This window comes from Dermacentor silvarum, chromosome 7, assembly GCF_013339745.2.
Source record: "Dermacentor silvarum isolate Dsil-2018 chromosome 7, BIME_Dsil_1.4, whole genome shotgun sequence".
In the NCBI taxonomy this organism is placed as follows: domain Eukaryota; kingdom Metazoa; phylum Arthropoda; class Arachnida; order Ixodida; family Ixodidae; genus Dermacentor; species Dermacentor silvarum.
Genome location: NC_051160.1, coordinates 173183030 through 173206663, shown reverse-complemented (window position 1 = coordinate 173206663; position 23634 = coordinate 173183030). Strand labels below are relative to the sequence as shown.

Below are 23634 nucleotides of genomic sequence, written 5' to 3'. Positions count from 1 at the left end.
TTTCAAAGCTGGAGCCAATGTGCATGTGTAAGATAAACCCGTTTTTCTGTTGCTCCTACTTCCGAAATTACTCATTTGGCGCTATGGCTGAAGGATTCGCGTCCTAAATGCTACTCAGAGTCCCAACAAACTGGATGGCCGCGTTGCGATTGACCCTGCAGCCAACGCCAGTAGCCAACATGTGGTTCGCGAGCGAGTAGATGGTGGCGATGGGACGCAACCTCCAGCAGGGGCAGTGGCCTGCTACTGGTTTTCGAGTTCCTGAATGACAGCGGCAAGATGGAACCTGTAGCCAACGCCAATCGCCAACAACGAGTTGGCGAGTGGCTGGATGAACGAAGCGCATCATGACCGCACGGCACAGGGTGAATGCCTGGCTTTGCGCTTGAGATTCATCGGGTCCTTGAGCCTAGACTTACTAAAAACCGATAGAACTTATACAACTGCCTATTTCGATACTTTGGTTGTTGCGCATCTCAGCAGAAGGCAGCTTTCAGCACAGATCTGAACCAGCTACTAAAGCCAGACCTCTTATTTTTGCGGGAGTAAATGGGACGTAGAGATCTACCGAAAATCTAATCACTTAAAGGTGACTCAAGATTTATGTCTTCTTGCAAATGATTCGATGCGGTGGAGGAGAACTTGGGGACTTGGTGCTACTTCTGTGGATAGGCGTTTGGTTGCTGCTATATTTCCCGGCTTCAAATTCTCTTGGGAAAGCGGCATTGAACTACTGATAGTTTTTTTGTACTTGCATTGCAATTTGTGCGGGTTTCGCAGCAAGTGTTGTGGAATAGATGACCCAAAGCCTAAAGTAGTGACCGTGAACCTAATGAGTTTGACGAGATCTAACTTGTGGTTGTGTGAAGAGCTCGACGCTGAGTTTGAGAATGACGGGTCAGGAGCCGAAATTAGAGCCATTTAAAAAGCAACAGTGATCAGAAATGCCTTGAATACTTCGGCAACTTAAGTCTAAAATAGGAGGAGCATGAAGAGCAAGAAAGGCAGCAGCATGAACGAATAAGGCGGGAACAAAAGAAAACAAAGGATGAACAAAGTAGGCAGGTGAGGAAAGAGAGACGTTCTCAAGCAAGATATTGAAAGAATGCAACGGTACTTTGAGGTGGAGCATCAGGTATGTCAGACACTTCTAGAAGTATCACGCGGAAGGTGCGTAGAATTCCCACACACGGTTCTATCGATGGAAAGAGAGGCTGATCCCTGTGATCATAAATGTACTTTCATAGTTGATGCCAGATTCATAAACCATGGCGTGGTTGCTGAGTAGCCCGTTATGGGTAGCGACTTCACCGCAACGCGATACTGTGACAATAGAACGCTAGAGAAGCAGCTAGGCCAGCTGTGGACGATTTGGCACAGTTATCAGGGGAGTACGGCACGAAGGTAGCTCCTACAGATGTCCGATGTGACACAGATCCGTTATACAAGAGCCCCAGTGTACATACCAATCGGTCAGAAAAGTCAGCTAAAGCACCATGTAGGCAGCGCATGCACTTGCGGACAACTCCCAGGTATGCGAGCTATGTTGCGCAAAAGAAAATAGCTCTATTATCCTGATGTGTTTGAAACTCTCCGCCAGTCGAGGTAGCAGTGAGAGGAATGATTCACCCGCTAATCATTCAGGATGTGGGGTTGAGACGGAAGCCGTGACCGGCGAGATGAGGGTCCGTCATCACGAGATGGACCCGCCGTGGTTGCTCAGTGGCCGTAGTGTTGGGCTGCTAAGCACGAGGTCGCGAGATCGAATCGTGTCCACTGCGGCCGCATTTCGATGGGGGCGAAGTGCAGAAAACACCCGTTTATTAGATTTAGGTGCACGTTGAAGAACCCTACGTGGTCCAATATAATCCGGAATCCTCCACTACGGCGTGCCTCATAATCGAATGGTGGTTTTGGCCCGTGAAACCCGATGATTCAATCACGACACGCGAGCGGAAGGCTCGGCAATTAGCACCCGAAAACGCGCTAGAAGAAAGAAGTGGTGTCGCAGAGTCAGGAATGCGGCAGAGAAGGAAACGCAGCCGAAAAAAGCGAGAGGCGCTAAACCCTGTGGGGAGCGCGGTCAAAAAGTCCGAAAGGCGCTTTTGTTACTTGGAATGTTCCCAGACAGAGCGCGTCCGAACCGCCGGAGGAGGAAGAAAAGAAAGGGCCGTTCGTCGCGAAAGTGGACAAAAGCAAGGCGGCAATTAGGTTCCCCCGGGTTCTTTTCAAGGTGTACTAGGCATGGAAAAGGATAGCGAGCCAGTAAGGCGACGCGAATTGGCCATACACGACAGTGAGGTCGCGATGCGTTGCCTACAAGGCATGTGGCCGGTATGTAAAGCGTCCGGGGTCGGCAGCCAGGAGACGCAGATAGAAGACGCTCAGGGCCCTCAAAGGGGGGACTAGGTCTGTTTGGGCAGTAACGATATGTATGATCAAAGTCAGCTCGCGGACTCGAGCAGAGACGACAATGGGGTAAGGCGTCACCCTGATGAATTAGAGAATGGATGAAAGAAGAAATGAAAGTGCTCGTTTGAAGTCGGCGCCCAACGAATTGCTCAGCATAAGACTGGATAGATGGGCGAGTTGGTACGGTAACATATTCTTGATATAAGCCCGGGACAGAGATTTGTGAGAAGGGAAGTAGCTCATGCGGGAATTGTGGTAGTGTAAAGTAATTTCATGATAGGTCAATAGGCATATTCGCGCGCTGCAAAAGGAACGTACGTAGACCGTCCACTGCCCGGTTGACGAGTGCTTGGGCTTGTTCGTAGGCGGCTGTATTCCTGGGATGTCCGCAGTGCGCTGGAACCCATAGGGTGGTGATTATGCGTTTGGGTGGAGGGATGAGTTGTAGGATATGGTAGGCGGGTGTGCAAAGTCGACGTACTACAAAATTACCAATCGCCGCCTTTGAGTCTGCAATATATATTCCGGCACCAGAGGAGGAGCCTGCGGAATGGTGCGACGTTATGGGAGGGATATTGCGACCGATTCAGCGATTGTGACAAGCAAAGACACAATCATCAGATTTCATGGTCTAGTCACCTAGACCTTGGTCTAGGTTACTAGACCAGGGCTAGGTGTGGACACCTTGGGTCCAGTGACGTGTCCTGACATGTCCTGATGTGTGCTCAAACATGTAGCGAGCTCAGACTTGTTCCTACATGGAGTGGGCTACCATATCTTGAGCCAATATGAATACTGTAATTTAAACTCTTTTTTTTCTTTCGCTGCTACTCCCGGACGTACTCATCCTTGTGGGTGCATGATTGCCGGCCTAAGTGTTACCCCGAGTCCCAACATCCGAATGCTTGCGTGGGCGTCATACCGGCTTCTTGTCGGCACTGGTGTCATGTCGGCCTAGTTTGACCGCACGAATAACTCAATATCTTTGTGAGCAGCCGCAATTTATGCCAGAACACTAGCGCAAATACAGCTTTTCGGCACTGAGCCTACATGGGAGTTCATGTTCGTATCCACTATTCTCCAGGCGGCCAGCACTTTTGCATACGGGAGTGTCATCTGCTCCACGAACCACAGACGCCGTAAAAACGTTTCCGGTACTCGCCGCTAGATACTGCGCATGCGCGTAGCGTAGCTCTTTTTTTTGTGTGTGTATGTAGGCTGGGCAGATAACGAGCACATTGCAGGGGTTCAAATGAAAGGAACTGCAAAACGAGCAGGCAGCTTCACAATTCCGAGCCGGAGTGGCCTCTAGTCTTGTGCTGAGAAGACACCTGTTTTGATATGTCGGTCACGTCGCCTTATCTGCTTTCCGGTATCGACTTTCATGTGAGTGCGTAATAAAATATTTGAAGCCGTTTCAGCCTTCACTGGGCTTTAGCTATGGCAATAAACATCCATTGACAGACGTAACGTGCTCTCTATCGCAAAAGCTTTTTACCGGTGTCATCTCCCCTTTTTCTTCTCCCTCTTCTCAGCCGCCTTGGATAACAACACAGCGAAAAAGAAGCACGTGAGTCAACAGCATTGTGCTATCTATTTTTCGTGGAGCCAAGTCTGTTAGATAGTGTTTTTTGAGTGTTTGCTTTTGCGTTGTTGCAAAAGACACGAAGTCAGCGCTTTTGGGGTCCTCTCTCTCTCTCTATTTTGTCGGACATATATCTAGAGACACAGCATAAGAGCGCGTTGGGCACTGCCGAGAAATAACTTTTTTTTCTCTCAGTGAGCGTCGACGTGCGGTCAGCTGCTGTTAGACGATGGCTTGGCTGAAACTTGCGGTCTCTCTGCTCCTGTTGGCGTTGGCTAACGCCAGTCGCCCCGGAAATCGCCGCCGTGAAACAACAGACAGCTTGAGGGTGAGTCGATACACATGGGTTCTAGGTTAAACCAGACCAACCGGATCCCGTGTAGTCAGACTGTAGTAAGTATGTAGTAAGACGAAAATTTAGTGAATAATTGCAGAATAATTGCAGCCAAATGCACAACGTGAAGCTACTGGAACTTTCGTTTTTGTTTTACCAAGTTGCGATATATTTTTTCCGTCTTAATCACTTTGTGTTCCTGCTTTTCAATAAACGAACGGCCGATAGTAGAGATGTACAGGTGGAAGTGCGCAATAAAAAGTGTACAGGCGAAATACGGAGAGAGAGAGAGAGAGAGAATAAACTTTAATCGACAGAGCACGCGAGCGTAGGTAGCTCCTCCGCTCTGCAGTGGGTGGTCCCCTCAGTCCAGGAGTCCAGCGGCCTTAGCTTCCCTTCTCGCTCGATTGACCAAGTTGAGCTGGTCCGTCGAGTCGGAGCTGGACAGCGCTGCCTCCCATTGCCATGTGGTGGGGTTTGTTATGGGTGTGAGCTGTGGTGTGTTTGCGCAAGCGCATACCATGTGGTAAAGCGTTGAGCATTGATCGCAGTGTGGACATTTATAGGAATACAGCGCAGGGTGTATGGCGTGGTAAAGACTCAAAATGTGGATAGGTGTTTGATTGGAGTTTTCGCCATATTACGACTTCCTCTCGCGTCAGAGAATAATGCGGTGGGGGTAGTGATCTTCGTGAAAGGCGATAGTGTTGTAAGATGTGCGTGTAGGTTAATGGTATGGGCTCTGGTAGGAACTGCTCGGCGCGGTCATTTCGCGGCTCCCGGTGTGCATGCGCTCGGGCGTAGGCGTGTGCTTGCTGATTTCCGCGTAAGGACTCATGCCCCGGAATCCACACGATTTGTATGTATGGTGCCCGCTCGTGCGCTCCATTCAGGATGCGTTGTGCGGCCCTGGAAATTTTGCCCCTGGAATAATTACAACATGCCGTCTGAGAGTCCGTCAGAACTATGACGCAATCCCAGTGTGGTCTCGTCGTGATGGCTAACGCTATCACTAGTTCCTCTGCCTCCGCAGCCCTCACCCTGGAAACCGACGACACATTTATATCGGTCCCGTGATTATCGACTACGCTGGTGACGAATGCGGTGCTTACGGATGGTTTGTTGCTTATGTGTCGTTGTATTGCTCATGGTAGTCAACTGATGTACACAATAAGAGACACGCTAGGTAAGGCATATGCGTAAAAAAATCTAATTACTGTTTTATGTGTAGACTAAACAAATCAAAATGGAGATCAATCAATTGTTTTTTTCTTTTTTTTCAATGTAGCTACCGTGGTATTGTTTCTGATTGGTATATGTTTCTGGCCGCCAGGGCTGCAATAATTTTCATTTTCATACAATGGATAAGAAATTGTTGGCTCTATAACGGTCATCTGTGTAGAATATATACATTTTACAGCATTCTACATTTCTGAAACATTTATCGTTGATTATCAAGGGGAGATTGCGAGGATCGTTTTTATAACATTTTAACATTATTGAAAGTGCTTGTATTAGTTGTTTAAAACGCATTTTACATCTTTTTTTTATAAGCAGAAGGTAAATTTTCAAGAACCAGGGGCATTTCATCTTGAGAGCATAAGTATATTGTTGCAATAGGCCATGCACAATTGAGAATGTGTTTATGCATAATAGTCACAAGGTATTTCTCCTTTAGAAGCCGCGGATATTCTTTTCTACATAAAATGTAGGTACAAGTATTAAAGAACAAAGAACAAGGCCGCACTGAACAAAAAAAAATATCGCGTGCTTGCTTTATAGCGCGCTTAGAAATCCCGTTAATTACTTAATTTGCCCGTTTGTTCAGATATTCAGTTTAGAATATTAGGCAAATTTCTCAGCAAAAAACAAAAACAAGCGTTCGTGCTCATCATGCAATAAATTCACAGTTAAAGAAGCAGTGTGTTTTTGCTTTCGCCTACATCTGATTTAGCTTATTGGTCGTTAGTACGAAAGAATTTGGTCAATTCGAGGGACGAAATGCCTGCTGCTTCTGGAGGACAGAGGCTGGCAGCCCTAATGTGCGCCATACTCTGTATTGAAAACAATCAGATTGCAATCATATTCTTTTTTTGCAGTTAAGATGTTTCCCAATCAGCGCATTAGGATGCAAGCAGAGTACAGGCGATCATGTACTTTCTTCGAAAACCTCTAGAGGAAACTCTGGCCCGATTGTCCACGGGAGCTGCACCTCTTCAGCGGTGCACGGATTAACGAGTGGTACATTGGTTTGCCTAAAGTTAATCATGCTGACTTCAGATGGCTTTGCGACTAACTAAACTGATCAGTTTCGACAAATTTTTGCATCATAAGTGCAGCAATTCTCAAATAATAGGCATGTGTTCAGAAAACAATGAGCGCTGCAAGGCTGTCAATATTTGAAGTGGCCAGATTGGAAAAAAAATCTGAAATAGCTAGAAGAAAAAGTTTTTCTGCAATGACAAGGTTCTCTCTGAATCTATCTTCGTTGTTCAGATGCCCATTAAGCCGGTAAAAGGTGGCATGAGAAACAACACTTACAGATTACTGGCTAAGAAAACTGTGCAAGAAAGTTGCCTATTCAAGTGAGGTGTACGCAAGGTCATTTTCATTTTGTATTTTTTGATAAAGACGCTTCAAATGAAAATTCGGCACTCAGATGCAGATGGCATTGCGGGCTGCTAAGGTCTGCTTAACAGCTGTGCAGTAAACGTTTGCAACATTCTCTCAGTAAAGAACCATAAATGACTATTCGGCTGTAGGACCACGTAACAAGAGTGCCCATCAATGAAGGCGCCGTCTTTATCAATATGACTACCCAGCTGCGCACTCAGTAATTTGAATATGTTTACTGAACAGCCCAAAGGAAAGCAACGCAATAAAAGAACGGTGCATGACCAACGCTTACTTCAACACTTGTTGTGACGTATTTCCGTATTTTCGCAGTGCTCAATCAGCACGATAAACTATTGAAAACTCGTGCAGCTTACTATTCTACTGAAAATATCTACAATGTGATGCTACAATGTGAGCAGCCTTGCGAAAAAAAAGAATGTTTTATAACGACATCGTTTGTGCAACAAATCACTACACGTATTCTATACCTTGTCGCGCACTTACGCAGACGCATGTGCAATGGAGTCCACAGTGCTCAATCTATTATTAGACATGGCCGCTGAAGAACAGAAAGCGCAAAAACTACGTATAAAATGTCACCACATTTTTTCCAGCAGTTTCTTCAATCTTGGCTAAGGTAATCTGCGTTTCTCGTGCCCAGACTGGTAGGAACTTCGTAATATTTGCATATAAATGTTTTTGGTCTTTCTGTGTGTTCTCATTCGCACTTATAGCATTCCGCAAGGTGCGAGAAATACACTTGAGTATAAGCGCTCGTGCCATCCTTTCACCCTTAGTTCAAATAGAGCATCGTACTTATTTTAATGACTGACTGTATTCCAATTATGTACTGGCAGGGAGGCGTTATGATGAACATTTACTGATACTATTTTTCTGCGACAAAAGATCTTACAATGCCATAATATTTCTAGCACAACGCCAGAAGTTGTCCCCTGGGGCGGCACTGTGGCAGCGTCTTCGCAATAGAGTTTCCTGTTAAAACTTTTGGAGCGAACTTCGGCGATGACATCATGTAGCTGCAATTTCAATGATGATCAGTATACGCAGGATTTCTTTATTCTTCATGCTTATAGGTATATACGTTCTTGTTCATTCATTCACTACGTTTTGTCTGCCGAAAGTTCGAAGCAATATATGTGTCTGAACTCATAAGGCAACAATAATACGGCCGCTAGCGTACAAACAGCGATTTTATGCATTTATAACAAAAATGCTCTGCGAAAATGATATAGTCGGAAACTCACGAAGACATTTAAAGCCAGATGGATGAAGTTTTGACAAATACATGTAATAATCGCCATTCCTGCGCTGGCGGAACCGCCATGCTTGCAGCTTACGTATAAACTGCAGCCACAGCTCCTTCTAGTAATTTGGTTAATTAGAAAACTCCTCGGAAGCCGCTTCGAGACAAGGTCTCGGAACTGCATCCACGGCGGGTGCCCAGACCCACTAAAAATACGCCGGACTCAAATCTTATCGATTTGATAATAAAGTTTACGTTCTTCTTCTTTGCGCTGCATGTCTTGTGTTCGGGTATTCTGTAAGTGGCCATACATATACGAACATACTAAACGTTGAACAGGTAACAAGAAGGAAATAAACCAGTTAGCTAACTTAAAGCAGAGCTAATGACACTTTATAAAATGCTGGTGTTTGGCCAACGAACATCGTGGTTCTAAAAAGGCGCTGCCCGTTTTTTTTACTCTATCAAGATGTGCAATCACTCAATAAACCTATTTACTAATTTCTAACGCGGTGCACATGTCATGCAGAGTAAGCTCGCCTTTAGGTGCAATTAAACATCATACTGATGCGCACCGAGACATTTCGTTGAGTGTATATGGCGTTGCTATAAGTGTACGAAATTGCATAGCAATGAAATCACTGAAGATAAAATGTACCGCCTAAACGCGCAGATAGCGGGCACAGTGTCCCAGCTGTTTTGTGCCGTCAATAAGCTTCGCACTTTTTGGTGGCCGATGCAGTTGTATTTGAGGTAATTGTCAAAAAGCGTGATTAAGAAAGCAGAAAGGAATCGCCGCGGTGTGGCGTCGCCTTATTTGCTTTTTGCTTTAGGAACAGTTGCGTTTCCACTGTGTCTGAATCACTCGTAATAAAGTAGTAGGGTATTGTTCAAGGTCTCAGCGTGACATATTCAGGCAGTCGCTCAGGCATAATGCATCATTTCTCAGAAATGCTATAGCGAAGAAAAAAGAACAGTCAGTGTTTATGGCGATGGCGCCCTGCGGATCTGCAGAGGATCGTGACGTTTACCTGTCTCCCTCTGGGAGCTAGATCAATTTCATCCACACGCTTACGCCTGTATATCTTCCAGTGCATACGTGTGTGCGGGCGCTAATATACGATACTCCGCTGTTGAAACGCCATGCTAGGAGTTCATGGCTATCGGCGCTTTTGGCGCACACCGGCGGGCTTTGGGAACACCGAGCCGATGCACAAGTTGTACGATGAAAGAGCTGGTCCTTGTGGCGCATTCTGATCGAATTTGGCGCCCCTGCAATGAGCCAGCGCTCACCGGTAGCTCAAGAAGCACCGGCCGCCACGTACGTATATGGAGGTCGTGTGGATTTCAGTGGATTGCTGATAGTTCTGCGAGGTTGAGGCTGGGCCAAATGTTTCTGTATTTTTAACACGAAAGTGTTTTATGCCGGGGTCCACCAAGACTTCACTGACGTATTTCCGTCACGGAAATACGTCATAGAACATAATACAAAGAAAGAAACCAGAAGAAAAAGTTCCACAAATATGCAAAATTTGGAAATCGAACCCACGACCTCTCGGTCCGCGACGATAGATCGCCGAGCGTTTAACCCATTGCGCCACAAACGCATTTGCAGAGAGCTACACAGACGCGCCTTATATATCTAACACTCCTCCGTCTACCCGCGCTCTTGCTCGGGGCGGTGCCGCCGCCTACGAGCAGAAAAGAGAAGTACTGCATTATGACACTAACGCGCACCGACAGTGAACGCTTCGGTGGTCTCAGCACTACGACGCCTCGATGCCAGCATTCGAAGGGACGCTGGCATCAAGAAGCACTACCAACGCCACCTAGGTGGCGTTCACCGTACTCAGCACAGCGGAGCGTGGCCTCCGCAATTAGCTCTGAAAATGTTTCTGAAGTTGATCGCGGAGGCTGCAATTACGACGCGCTGTACGCGCTGATTTGACTCGGTGACGATTCAGTTACGTGCTTTGTCTGGCGCGTTGTATTAGTGTGTCAGTTACGTGCTTCGTCTTTCGCGTTGTGCTAGCGTGTGCAGCGTAGTGCAGCTTCCATATGCACGACGGTTGCTCATGGTCATCGACGTTGGTAGTCGTGATGGAGGAGACGTGCCACCAGGCGTCAGCGTGGGTGCATCAACGCCTAAGGGCGCTTTAGCCACAAAACACCAATAGACATTATATATCAATGTGCAATAAACATTACACTACTTCTGTGAAGACACGTTTCACTTTCGTGTTCTATACCGATTCCTATATAAGAGGGATCAACCACATTTTTTATTTCAATGCTCTCAATTCCATGTTGGGCTTTACAGAATGGGGTGGGATTCGATACAATACGTGGAAAGCGTGGTTTTCAAGGATGACGGAACATGGTTGGGGACAATGTAGGCGGGGAGGTGGTTGCAGCTGGTCGTTGTCCTAGGAATGAAGGAGTGAGCGTGCAGGTTTGTACGCGAACTTGGCACGGGGACCTTGAAGTTACGATCGATGCGTGCTGAAATGTAATGAGGAGCAGCGGGTAATGCATTTTTGAGGCGCTCATTGGTGTGGTACAATTTTTATTCTTGTCGTAAGGTCAGGGAGGTCCAGGTGAATTTTTATTGCAGTAACACAAGCGGGGAAGGAGTAATTAGAAAGGATGAAAATGGTGGCTCGGTTTTGGACAGCTTCGAGAAAATAGGGTAAGCAATGCAGAGTAAGGATCCCAGATAGAAGGTGGCATATTCGAGTTTCGACGTTACAAGTGTTTTATAAAGTAGCATTTTAAAGAGACAGTAGCTAATGAAGCGTTTCGGTGGAGGAAACCTTCCACGTGATTAGCATTGTTAGCCACGAAGTCGATGTGAGTTTACCATGTAAAGGTATTAGACATATGGTCACACAGGAATATATGTGAGCTAACAACCTCTAAGGTAGCATTATTGAGTAAGTACTCATAAGGGACAGGAGCGTTACTGTTACGACATGCTCTTATTATACTTTAAATTTATTTACGTTTAATTTTATTAGCCTTCATTACACCGTGCTTAGACGTTGTTAAGGTCACCTTGGAGCAGCAATGTGTCGCCTGGTTTAGTTATCTTCAGGTATATTGCACAATCGTCAGGAAAAAAGCCTAATATGTCAGATAACATGATTAGGAAGGTCATTAATATAATGTAGGAAGATCAAACGCCTGAGAACGGTCCCTTGCGGCACACCGGAGATGACAGTAGAGTTAGGAGAGTCATGGATGTTTGCCGTGGCGTACTGCTTTTGATATAGTAAAACACATTTAATCCACTGAAGCATGTTTACGTCAGTGCTATGGGTATCCCGAAGCAGCCACGATGAAGGGCATTAAGGAGGCTGTTAGTAAAAAGAAAGGCTGCGTTTCACGGGAGTAATGTTTCCTGAAGCCATGCTGATGCGTTCTGAATGCGTTAGTGCTTTTAAGGATGGTTGCCAGATTGGGATATATGAAATGTTCTAACAGCTTGCATGGAATGCTGTTTAATATGATGGGTCCATAGTTATAAGGGCTGGATATAACACTTGATATAACTCTTGATATGTCGAAGGCAGTACGTTCCATTTCCTTCTCTTATTACAGATGTTCACTGCTTTTCCCCACGCCGTCGCCGTGTTCACAACCAAAAACGACACGTCCTTCAAATGCCTCAGTACTACAAGAAGGCACTTCAATCCACGGCAAAAGACAGTCACCTACGTTTGGCACTTCAAAAATAACACTGGTCACCGGAGGTGGGTTACTTATAGCTTCCTGCACCCGCGATGCACTGCTTTCTTCTGCAAGGAGAAAGCCGTCGTCGATCCGGCAAAACGGCTCCTCAATGAATGGTTGAAGATTCTTGTGTGCACCAATGACGTGAAGTTATTACCAAGAAGATAAAAGGAATTTAGGGGCTACATAAGTTCAACACAGCAGAAACAATTAATCGCTCCAGCTTTGGTCGCAAGGGCAAACGCAAGAAAATCAAACTTGAACTGATTTCCCTTGAAACAGTGTAGACCGCTACTAAATGTGTAAACTTCGAAGTGGGGCACGTGCCTTTTACTCTGTATAAAAACATGTTCTAATTCATCTTTCTTCAAAACAAATTTCTACAGCTGTTTACCTCTTACATATATTTGGCCTCATTATGAATACTTCTGTCTTTTCCACATGAAAAAAAAAACGCCACATGGAACTTCCTGAAAAAATTTGCCCACAAGCGCCACATATCATTTGCATGCATGGAACCTGCCTAAGAGCTTCACAGTAAATATGTCCCGAAGAATTCTTAGAGTTACATAGGTTCCTTGATCTTCCCGGTTGGAATAAACTTTGTTGAATATTACCCTCTGTTTTATCTGCAAAAAGAAGGTTTGAAGTGTTTGCGCATTGTTCATTTGACCCAATGCGGAATATTTTTTTAACATCTTCGTAAACAAACAGCACAATACGGGCGACGAACAAGGATTCCCACAACACGAGTGCTCGTGTTCTGTGAATCCTTGTTTGTCGTCCATTTCGTGCGGTTCGTTTACAAAGATTTTCAATAAGAGCCGTCATTGGATGAAATGAACAATGCCCAAACACTTCCAACGTTCCCACAACACGAGCGCTCGTGTTCTACGAATCGTTATCCGTCGTCTTTTTCGTGCTGTTCACTCACGAAGATGTTAATCTACCAACTCCCCCAGCTTGCTGTTCCATACCGTTAATTTGGTTTGTTTTAAAATTCGCTTAAATGGGCTGGTTGGTGACGGTTCATGCTTTATCGTTGCGCTATGTTGTAAGTTGGGGGATTGCGCACCATTCGCTTGCGTGTGTTTTCATGTCTTCTTCTTGCTGTAGATATCACAAAAAGAAAATACGAATTATTTTGTTTAGTCATGGCAGTTTAGTAACTTACATGGCTTTGTATCTTATGCAAGGCGCCCTACGCCATTTCCCCTATGCTTCTCGTGCAGTACAATGCTTTCTCAGAAATACGTAAAATAAGAGGTAATTGAGTATTGGTTTTGTAGATGTAGATGTATAACTCACCTCAACTACATTGTGTCTATTTCAGGAGAGACGTTGTTTTTGACGTAGACTTTTCACAAACTCCTGGACAAGGCACATTTTTTATAAACAATGGTAAGTTTTCTTTCTGCCCTGACAGAAAAATATCAACTTTCACGCTATCTCGTAACACAGCTATGCAATGCATCGCGTGTGTAGCGTTGTCATCTCGTCACTTGTCTTGTCGCACTGCAAGACGATCAAAGTTGGATCATTGATATAAAGTGCGGAACAACGTACTTAACATTATAGCGAATGCTTTATATATAAAAGGCGCCACTAACAACTCTTTAAGAAATTAACTTTTTTCTTCTTCACAACAGTTAAGAATCCATGCGTAATAGGCTATGCACGATAGGATTCAGTAAAAAAAAAGGGTAATTATGTCCAGCGTATATCTTGCCTGCACAGAACATGATAATATTATCGCAATGGTTAATTCTTCGGTTTATTACATTACTTAGGCTGATGATACAAGTTTATTTCTCTCTGGGACAAATATACATCATTTCCATGACTTGGAAACGAATCAAACCAGTTGTAACGGAATTTAGCTGTGTGCTGTAGTGTTCGAGGGTCGGGGTCTCAGAGTCAGACGTCAAACTTCTTCTTTCTTGGGTTTTACGTGCCAAACCCAGTTCTGATTCTGAGGCACGCCGTAGTGGAGGGCTCCGGATTAATTTTGACCACCTGGGGTTCTTTAACGTGCACTACAACGCAAGCACACGAGCATTTTTGCATTTCCCCTCCATCGAAATGCGGCTGCCGCGGCCGGGTCGGACGTCAAACTGAGTGTCGCTCTCTAGCCTACGCTATCGGCGCGTCTCGTAACGAGTAGCTGGCCTGCACTACCGGGGCGTCACACGCAGGCTTAGTGGGCCGATGCCGTCGCCATAGCAGACTTGACGATGGTTGCTTCGTTCGTGATGAGTATGAGTATGAGGTCAAGGGGTAGGGTAAACGGAACAGGGGGTTTAGTTCCAAGGAAGAGGCAAACTTATTCACAGAACAAGGGGATCATCATCGGACTCACCGGAGTACGGAGCGCAATACATAGCACCATAAGATCGCTACTAAATCTTAGCAGACTGCATCGTTCTGGGAGAGCATTATCTACATCTCTCTGGGAGAGCACCAAGCTACATCTTAGAGCAGAAGGGAGAGCACTAGTTACATGTTAGAACAGATGGGAGAGCACGCTAGGTGAGCCGCAAACGTTCGCTTAAATGCCCTCCATACTCACAAGATCCCTAGGCCAGGGAAACCTGCGGGCACACCTTCCTCCAACCAGAGCCTCGAAAGTCACCGAAGGTTCCTCCTTGATGGCGACGGTAACACATAATCCCTACGGTGCCTTTATTCCCTGAACATACCTGGAAAAGTAGCCTTGGGCGCACACGACTCACCGTCACCGAAAACGGAGAGGACGCTCGTAGACGGGAGTTGTCACGCTTGACCCAATATGGCGCGTCTTGGTTCCTAAGATGGCCCAGCAATTAGCTGCTTCGTCTGTCGAACAGCTATGGCGGCTAGCAGCGACCATGACGGAACCGCGCAGAACGCACTTTCCTAAGAGTATTTTGCTCCCAGCGTCAAGGTCAGTGACGAAGTGGCATCCAGCAACCACGTATTCGTCGAAACGTGTCTCGCCATGGTGTCGCCGCTGGTCTTTCCCCTGAGACGCATTTTCAACTCCACGAGGTGATTCATCGCGAGAAAGCAGGGGAGGGTTGAAGGTCGCTGCCCCGCTGGCAGTTCGTAACAGTGCACAGTCTATTTATTTATTTATCTATTTACTTGTTTATTTATTTATTTATTTATTTATTCAAAATACTCCCAAAGTACCTCATTATGAGGGTATTACATGGGGGAGGGTCACAGGCGCACAGGCACATGTCGCAGCTTATATACCATATCAAAAATAATAGAATATACGAAAAGTAATGATAGAGTGAAACATAGGTAATATACAAAATAAGTCACAATTCAGAGAAAACATTAGTATATTTAGGAGAACATGAGGCAACTGCAATGAAAAGCAAAACAGCAACAAACATCTAAAATACTGTAAAAGTCCCAAAATAATACTAATCAAATTTGTTGACAGGTCTTGAGCAAATTAAATCTTGACACTTAGTCAAGTCACGTTCCGTGGCAATGTCTGATGGTAAGCCATTCCACTCAGTTATTGTGCGCGGTAGCACGAATATGCATAATGGGATGACTGGCAGTTAATGCGTTTGACTTTGTATGGATGGTCACGACGTGGAAAGATAACTGGTGGTGAATGAAAGAAATCATCATGAAGTGATGGATGGTGATAAAGCTTATGGAAAAGTGATAGGCGAGAAATTTTACGGCGAAGTGCTAAGCTGTCCAACTCAGCTTTATTCTTTAACGAGGTGACGCTGGTGTAACGTGAATAATCTGGAAAAAAAAAGAATCGCGCAGCACGGTTTTGCAAGGCATCGATGTTACTGGTGATATAAGTTTGTTCGGGATCCCAAATGGCGGACGCGTATTCTAGTTTAGGACGGATTAATGTTGTGTACGCTAGTTTTTTAACATCCATTAGGGCTTATTTTAAGTTTTGTTTAATAAGTCCGAGAGTACGGTTAGAAGAGGGAAGAGTAAGATTAATATGATTATTCCAAGATAAGTGTGACAGAAGATTGATGCCAAGGTACTTGTAAGTACCGACTTGTATTTGTGAGTACCTACTTGTAAGTCGGAACGCAAACTAGTTTCGCTGTGGCCAGGTCGATTGTTACAACTCTGGACGAGCGCAGTTTGCAGGTGCTTTAAATTTCTTATGAGTAATTCAAATGACAACTCATCGCACTGAATCGGAGAACAGCATATTCTACTTGTACCACTAAACTAAAACACGCTATCAAAACGATATGCCGCCTCGTGGCGTAACATGTGGTATGATTAACTTGAAACCTTCCGAGTTATTTATCGTTGCTGCTACCGGTGCCTGCGGGCAAAAGCACAGTGGAGATGATATTCCTGCTGCTTAAGGCATTAGTAACACTAATGCTGGGACAGAGCACTATCCAAACCAAATGAAGCTTAAAGCATACATCACTAATTTATTAAAAAAACCTTCCTAAAGAATGTACACTCCGTGATTTGAAATGCCAGCAACATATTTAAAATATATAAAAAGAACGGAATGGTCTACTCACTGGCAATAAAGGGGTCGTCCCAAGGGAAGTGCTTCTAACAAACCAGCATAACCTTCACAAAAAGAGCAGCGCCAGTAATTGCGACATATTCCTTGAATGGATCATCTTTAACCAGAGTTCGACAATATAAATACCTTGGCGTGACATTTACTCACAATCTCTCATGGTCTGCACACATTGATCAAACATGTTCTAAGGCATTAAAAAAACTTGGATATTTACGTCGTACTATGCAGAAGGCTGCAAAGGATACTAAACTCTTAATGTATAAAACACTTGTCCGCCCCATTACCGATTATGGCGCCACAGTGTGGTCACCCCATAACCAAAACAACATAATGAAACTTGAAGCAGTTCAAAAGAAAGCCGTCCGCTTCATTTTTCGCCGGTATGACCGCTATTTTTCACCATCATCTGCCCTCCCTTCTCTGAACCTAACATTACCTTCTGTGCGCCGTGACGTGGAATCTTTAAAATTTTTGCACAACATAATTAACACGTTCTATCGTACTTCGAACACAGTTTGCTTATCTTTCGCCAAACCTTCTTCTACACGTAACTTCCACGAGCTGAATCTTATCCCTTTTCACGCCCGTACAAATACTTTCAAGTACAGCTTCTTTCCCCGCACTATAGAAGTATGGAATTCCTTACCTGGCTGTCTTCGTTCACTCCCGATAAGCGAATTCGAAAGTGCTCTTTATGAAAAGCAGCGTGTGTAACTGCTTGAGTTACGTTTGATTTATGCTTTGTGTATACATTTCAGTGTTTCGCTGCTTTCTGTATTGAAGAAAGTAATTTTCCAGTGCTTTACGTGTTCTACTAATATTTGAATTTGCTAATGTTGTAAGATTCTTTGTTCAGTTTCACTTATTTTTTGTTCACCCCTGTATTTACCCACTCCTGCAATGGCCCTGTTATAGGGCTGCAGTATGTACAAATAAATAAATAAATAAATAAATAAATAAATAAATAAATAAATAAATAAATAAATAAATAGTATCTGTCATTCTTTCTGAATGCGTCAGAGCCTTATATAAGTCGGTTTCCAATGCGCAACATCCGCTTGCAATGACACGCATAAAAGTACACAACAAACTTTTTTCTACGTAATATTTTACCTTTTGCGGGCTTGTGCGCGGTAGCATCAGGACGCTTCAAAAACTACGAGGCATTCAGCGTGCACAGTGATAGGAGACCCTCTTTTGCTTCGCCTGGATGGGCTTTTTCTCAGCGCGGCCGCTAGGCAAAGAGCGATTACTTGCAGTAGCGAAATGCAACGGGAGGCTATTCGGCTTTCAAACTAGCAAAACGTTTTTTCTAATAACATGCTGTACCAGGAAGTACGCCTACCATCTCTAGTATGCAGATTTCGTTTGCTAACTGTTCAGACATTCTTTTAAATGTACGAATCACCAGTCAGAAGATTACAAAACATTTGTGTTTCCCAGCCGGAGTTATTTTGGGGTTCATTGGCCGAGATTTCATGCACCACAGGTCGCCTTTGTACAAAACCGGGCTGAACATGGGAATGTGGGCATCCGTGAGCTACCAATTATGGCCGGTGGGCGACAATCTCTAAAGGTAATTTTTATAGCTATCCACGTAATGCTAAACATCTTTCCTACGGCAATATATATAAGTTGTTACAGGATCATTTAATGGGTGTAACGATAGGTAGTATCATTGCTATATAATCATCGAAATGTGAAGAAAAGTCGCGTATTGCCATTTTATGCCCTGCTCTGGGGTGATCTTTCTTCCTTATATTTCCCGATTTCTTACCAGGATGTTTAGCGTAATTCTTGGTGGTAATATTGGCTCTGAGAAAACGAAGCTCACCACCTTGATCAGTATTCATAATAACAAATTCATTGTCAGTTTCATCTATCACTGGTAATAGTGAATCTCACTTTCCATTCTCTTGTGCCTGGCCAATTAACGTTAATCAGACTTGTCTGGGTACATAGAAATAAGGGACTATTCATGAATGAAATGGCACAAAGTCTGGCGAGAGTGGGCCTCAGTGGCCCAATTCTCTTGGTACTTCCACTGCAAACACACGTTACTACAGGTGGATTCCGGTCATTAGCTATCATGCTTGACTTTAAACTCAGCTGTAAGTAATTTTGCAGAATATCGACACTTACTATACCCTACTGCCAAAATTTTTATCAAGTTCGTAAAACTGAAGTAACTTTCACTCGATTGTGATGTCGAATACCTTCATAATTTTATCATACAGGGCTTGCCTGACTCCCTCCTCGCTGTGTCCGATCTGTGGTGAAGATGAGGCAATTTACAAATTTTACTTATTCTGTATATTATTTACAGGCATAGGAAAAGCCCCTTTGAAACAACATTTAGTACAATTGGAGTGAATTTTGCAATTCCGGAATTTATTTCTTTCGGAGTGTCCGCTCTTGGGTAATGTCTCAAAAATGCTTGGTGCACCGTTGAAGAGTTTACACTTGTATAAAAAGGATTTCTTAATTACGCTTGAAATATTTATTTTCCATTTTCTTGAGCCTTTCTCAATTAGCTCACTTGTTTTTTTCGGAATTGCTACTCACCTTCTAATTTCATCCGCATCTTGGCCAATATCCCATAGTGGGTATGAGGCAGTGGCAAAAGTTACCGAAGCTGCATTCCTGAGTATAGTCTTTCATTTTGCTTGAAGCCTGAACAGGACGTACAACGAGCTTTTCTGCCTTTAAAACTTCGTTAATTGTTCAATTTGGCATTTTACATTGTCTACATCAAAACCAAATATTAACCCTTTAGCAAGCAATATACCAAAAAACTAACGTAGAATTTTCATATTGATCTATTTATTCGCTGTATTGCATAAATGCAGGTACAGATAAATATGAATATGTTTCTCCAAAAACATACAGTAGGTAAACAATATTGCTGAGCTGCCAGTTAAAGGCAATTTTATATATGGTCAAAGACTCCTTCTGGGTACTTGCTTATGAAAGCCAGCAGCGCCCCCTTTTTAGAGTTATGCTTATGATGAAAAAGCTTGAAAAACTTGTTTGGAGACTTGAAATGCAGAAACAGATTGCATTTTAAAGCAAAGGTACCCCTGTGCCAAGAACAACATGGACCTCACTGCTAAATACCGAGTTGAGGGAAACGGAAAGATCACTTTCCTGGCCGCTGCCAGGCATCCTGCCACAACCTTTCCGGGAATTTTGAACCAAAATTAAGCTCCGTTTCATGTTCTAGATTTTATTCTATACAGGCGCCTTTCCCCTTTGTCGTACACCTTGCCTTATTGTCAGCAACTGTAAGCAAACTTTAGCTGCAGCTGGAACCAACTTTAGCTATTCGGTGGCGTCGAAGAAGTGCGAGTTTGCTTATCTAAAAGAATAATTATTACGCAGATGAGTAGATCCACCAACAAAAGCATCCAAAGGACATTTTGATTGCCTGCTGACTTCTTTGATGCCTTATGATCGACGATTTGATCAGCTGCATTATCACCACTTGAGTGAAGCTCTAAGTTTCTCGTAAACAGCAGAAGCTTCTTACTGCTCCTCAGTACCCTCTTGATATGCCGAAGGATAACATTTGATTCCCGTTTTGGTCGATATAAGGTTATTCGCGTTACTAAAAGATCAGGGACCGAAGTTTTTATGCGAATGAGTGTTCAGGCTACCCAATATTTTTTATGCTTCACTAACTATTAGTTGCTTCACAACTACTATTATTTGAAGTGCGCATTGACACTTTTGGTTTCGTGTAAACGAAATATTTTCTAATTAAGATTTGTTAGGCATTCTAAGAGGTCGTAGCAAGTCAGCTGCCCCAATCCTACATGGCAGCTAAGTGTTTCGCTGCCGAGCACGAGGTCGCGGGATCGAATCCCGGCTGCGGCGGCCGTATTTCGATGGAGGCGAAATGCAAAAACGCCCGTCTACTTGCGTTGTAGTGCACGTTAAAGAACCCCAGGTGGTCAAAATTATTCTGGAGCCCTCTACTACGGCGTGCCTCATAATCAGAACTGGTTTTGGCACGTAAAACCCCAGAAAGAGAAGAAGTAGAAGCAATTTTGACGAGCGTGATAGTGCATCGCCTGCACACTATATAACAGCACAGACACTTCAATAAGATCAATTTGTGTACTTGAGACACCCCTCCAGGCAGTTAAAAAAAGAGCGTGCCTAAAACCAGAGGAAAAAGTTTTCGCAGTGCCGAGAAAATGGGCACTACGTGGGCTAAGGAGATTTGATGAAGCGTGCAATTTTTGCCACCAAAAACATCTGTTATTGCTCGCTGTAGTCATTTCATGCGACATCAGTAATATGGACACTCCAGGAGGATTTCGGCCGTCGCCGTCGCCGTGAAGCTCTATGTAAAGTCAAACGGCGATAAAATCGTCGCTGCGCGCCGTATGCTCCATGTGGGAGTGAAAGCGTGCGTGGGTGAGCCGGCGATCGCGGCTCAATGTCGCGCACGCAAGGGAAGGAAGCGCGACGTCTGGCATCGCGCGCAACTCTCTGCGAGGAGGGCAGGGAGGGGGCGGGCGCGTTTTACTGCGGATGGTCGCGAGAACACAGCGCATGTCGGACTGTGTCCCCGATGCAGATGGCTTTCAAGATTTAGCAGCAAGCGCTGGCGCATGCGGCCACCGGGGCCGCGCGGAGTAGAACGCGCCCCGCTCCCCGTCCTGCCCCCGGAGCCTGCTGCCCGGGCGGGCGCGCCCGCCTTGGCTGTGCGCCGTGCGTTGTGTTATCGCTGCTTAGTTTGCGTTGTCGCGAGACGTAAACATTATTCTCTGGTTAACAGACTGTTCGCAATTATTTTACTTTTCGTATGCGTTTGCTTTCGGTCTGTCGTTTGTTCGAGTCTCATCGGTCTCTTCCCTTTTACTAATCCTCCTCGAATAAGAGTCGCATCAATAGAAAGAGGTCAGGGATGTCTCTCTGGGGTACTCAAGAGTAGAACGGATGTGTGATTCTCAGCAACCCTTTTGTTCGGTTGTCAGTGAAGTTGCTGTGACCAAAAGAATCGTCATCATTAACAAGTAGCGCTCATGCTTTATACGCATGATTACTTGTGTCAGCTCTTTTTATTTCCTTGGCGCTCGTTTGCATGCAGGGCCAGTGCTGTAAGCAAGGAAGACGAAGCATGCTTTAGGTCTCCTATTTGCCATGTATGCCTCTTGCCTTGTCTCCTGTCTTTTCAGACAAAACCCGCCCTTTCACTGCAATCTACAACTACTCCGACTACCGTGCCTGCGCGGTGATCACCACACCCTATGAAGGCCACGATCGTGAGCTGCTTATTCCTCAATTCCTCATATGCTGATTTATTCCCGTCATGCAGGCAGTGTAAAAGTAACAGGGAAAAACCATATTTTAGGGTTGCTTGACTAGCTTTTGGTCTTCTTAATCCACCACAGCAGATTAGTTGCTAGCGCAACGAGCCGATATCACGTGGCGGGCTTGGCCAAAGTTTTACGACATAGTAAAACAAAGCTTCTTTTCGTATAAGAACATTGCCATATCTTTACCCTCTCTCTACAGTGGATGAAAATGAGCCTCGGTTTGTCTTTGGGGAATGGACTTCGGGACTGATCCATCCACGTACGTCACAAAGTGAGGCTGTTTCAGCACCAAATATCCACCGAGAGGAAGAGTAAACAGGCCACATGCGTCGCAATATGGCACATCCACACCACGCAGCCGCAGTATAAAATATCACTCTAGCATCAGTATGCCATAAAATAATAACATAATATCATTGGAGCATAAAACAGCGCCACAGCACTGAAGCAAGAAAAATGGTCACAGGCGGCCACGTATTGCTAACTTCGGTGTTGGCTCATGCACAACAGATCGATGCCCCTTACAGCAGTTGCTCCAGATGGCAGCTTCGCGTATAGATGAACTCGAAAGGAATTATGCGATGCGTCTGCGCAGTGTTCTGATTCCGCGTACGTAGATCGCGCGGAAGGGTTAACGATTGATTACAAAAGTAGGGTGATTGCTGGGCTTGCTCGGTCATTAAAACCAAGAGTGCAAATTGTGGCGTTCTTCGCATGACGGCGAATTTATTACGTTGTATATAGTCGCATAGTGCTATACCTAACTGCATACCAGCAGCTCCACCAATACAATCCTGACCGTTCAGATGTAGCGTGAAGGCTGGCGTAATTCTTTTTTCTTGTTTGTTTTTTTCTTCTGTGAACCGTTGGCAATTTTACTGGCGATGTAAAATAAAAATTTCTTTGTGGCGATTTCTATACTGAGCCAAACAGAAGTAAATACCATTCGCATTGTAAAACATACGTCCAAAGCTATCGTACTTCTAGAGCTTATAAACATACTACTAATGCTCTCCTAAATGCTATCACCAACTGTCCCAGAATTATGTGTTGAATAATATCCTAAACTGCACACGGTTTCCGCTTCTCTCCGCAGACTGCTCTATGTGGGTGAAGAGGGCGCGGGTGCACAACATTCCCCAGCACTGCTTGGACAAATACGAAGAAATCTGCGGCATCGGAGAGAATCTCGTCGACAGGGACATTTGTAGAGATGACGATGACTAAGATGAAACCACGGCATACCTTCTGAGCCTAAAACATGTGATGCAGACGTGGTTCTCTTGCTTATCGACATAATACATCATACAGGCCAGTGGGGATACATTGACAAAGGTGTATTGCAAAATAAACATAAATTTTAGTGAGACCGGTATGTGAACAACCTGCGCCACTTAAACATGAAAAGCGGAAATAAACAACAATAGAACATTGTAATACAACAAAACGAAAGAAATATATTACCACAGGGAGTGCTGAAAAGAAAAACACTCACTGAACATAATACAAAAGACAGGCAAAATTCAATTTAGAAGACATTTTACTGTAAAAAATGAAGGACGGCTGATACTCGCCTAAGGGGAATTATTGTGGTGCCAACACTTGTATACTGGCTCCGATTTGCGTGTTTCCGAGGAATACGTTCTTGCTTTCTTCTTCCGTTAGATTAGGGTAGCGCTATCTATCCCTGGCTCTTCCGACTCTTGCCGTAGAAGCAACGCTCACCTTTGGTCGCGGCGTGTTTGCGCAGTCCGAGAGCAGAAGCAATGGTGGAGAGTGCCGAGCGGCGCCAACTGTCCAATCACTGCACCAATGAGCGCTCGCTTCCGCGCCCCCTTC

At 44.7% G+C, this 23634-nt stretch overlaps 2 protein-coding genes across 3 annotated transcripts in view; both read left to right on the top strand.

The window, feature by feature from the left end:
* Positions 1-23634, top strand: part of LOC119458699 (uncharacterized) — a 604514-nt gene that overhangs the window by 43255 nt on the left and 537625 nt on the right. The gene's annotated exons all lie outside the window — the stretch shown is intronic.
* LOC119459344 (uncharacterized) lies at positions 4143-23158 on the top strand. 2 transcript variants are annotated; one of them, XM_037721150.2, is made up of 5 exons: positions 4143-4325; positions 11812-11963; positions 13277-13344; positions 21655-21741; positions 22892-23158. In XM_037721150.2, the coding sequence occupies exons 1-5, from the start codon at positions 4227-4229 to the stop codon at positions 23020-23022; spliced, it is 537 nt and encodes a 178-aa protein (XP_037577078.1). In that variant the 5' UTR covers positions 4143-4226; the 3' UTR covers positions 23023-23158. The 2 variants fall into 2 exon arrangements, with proteins under 2 accessions (XP_037577078.1, XP_049527336.1); XM_049671379.1 differs by lacking the exon at positions 21655-21741.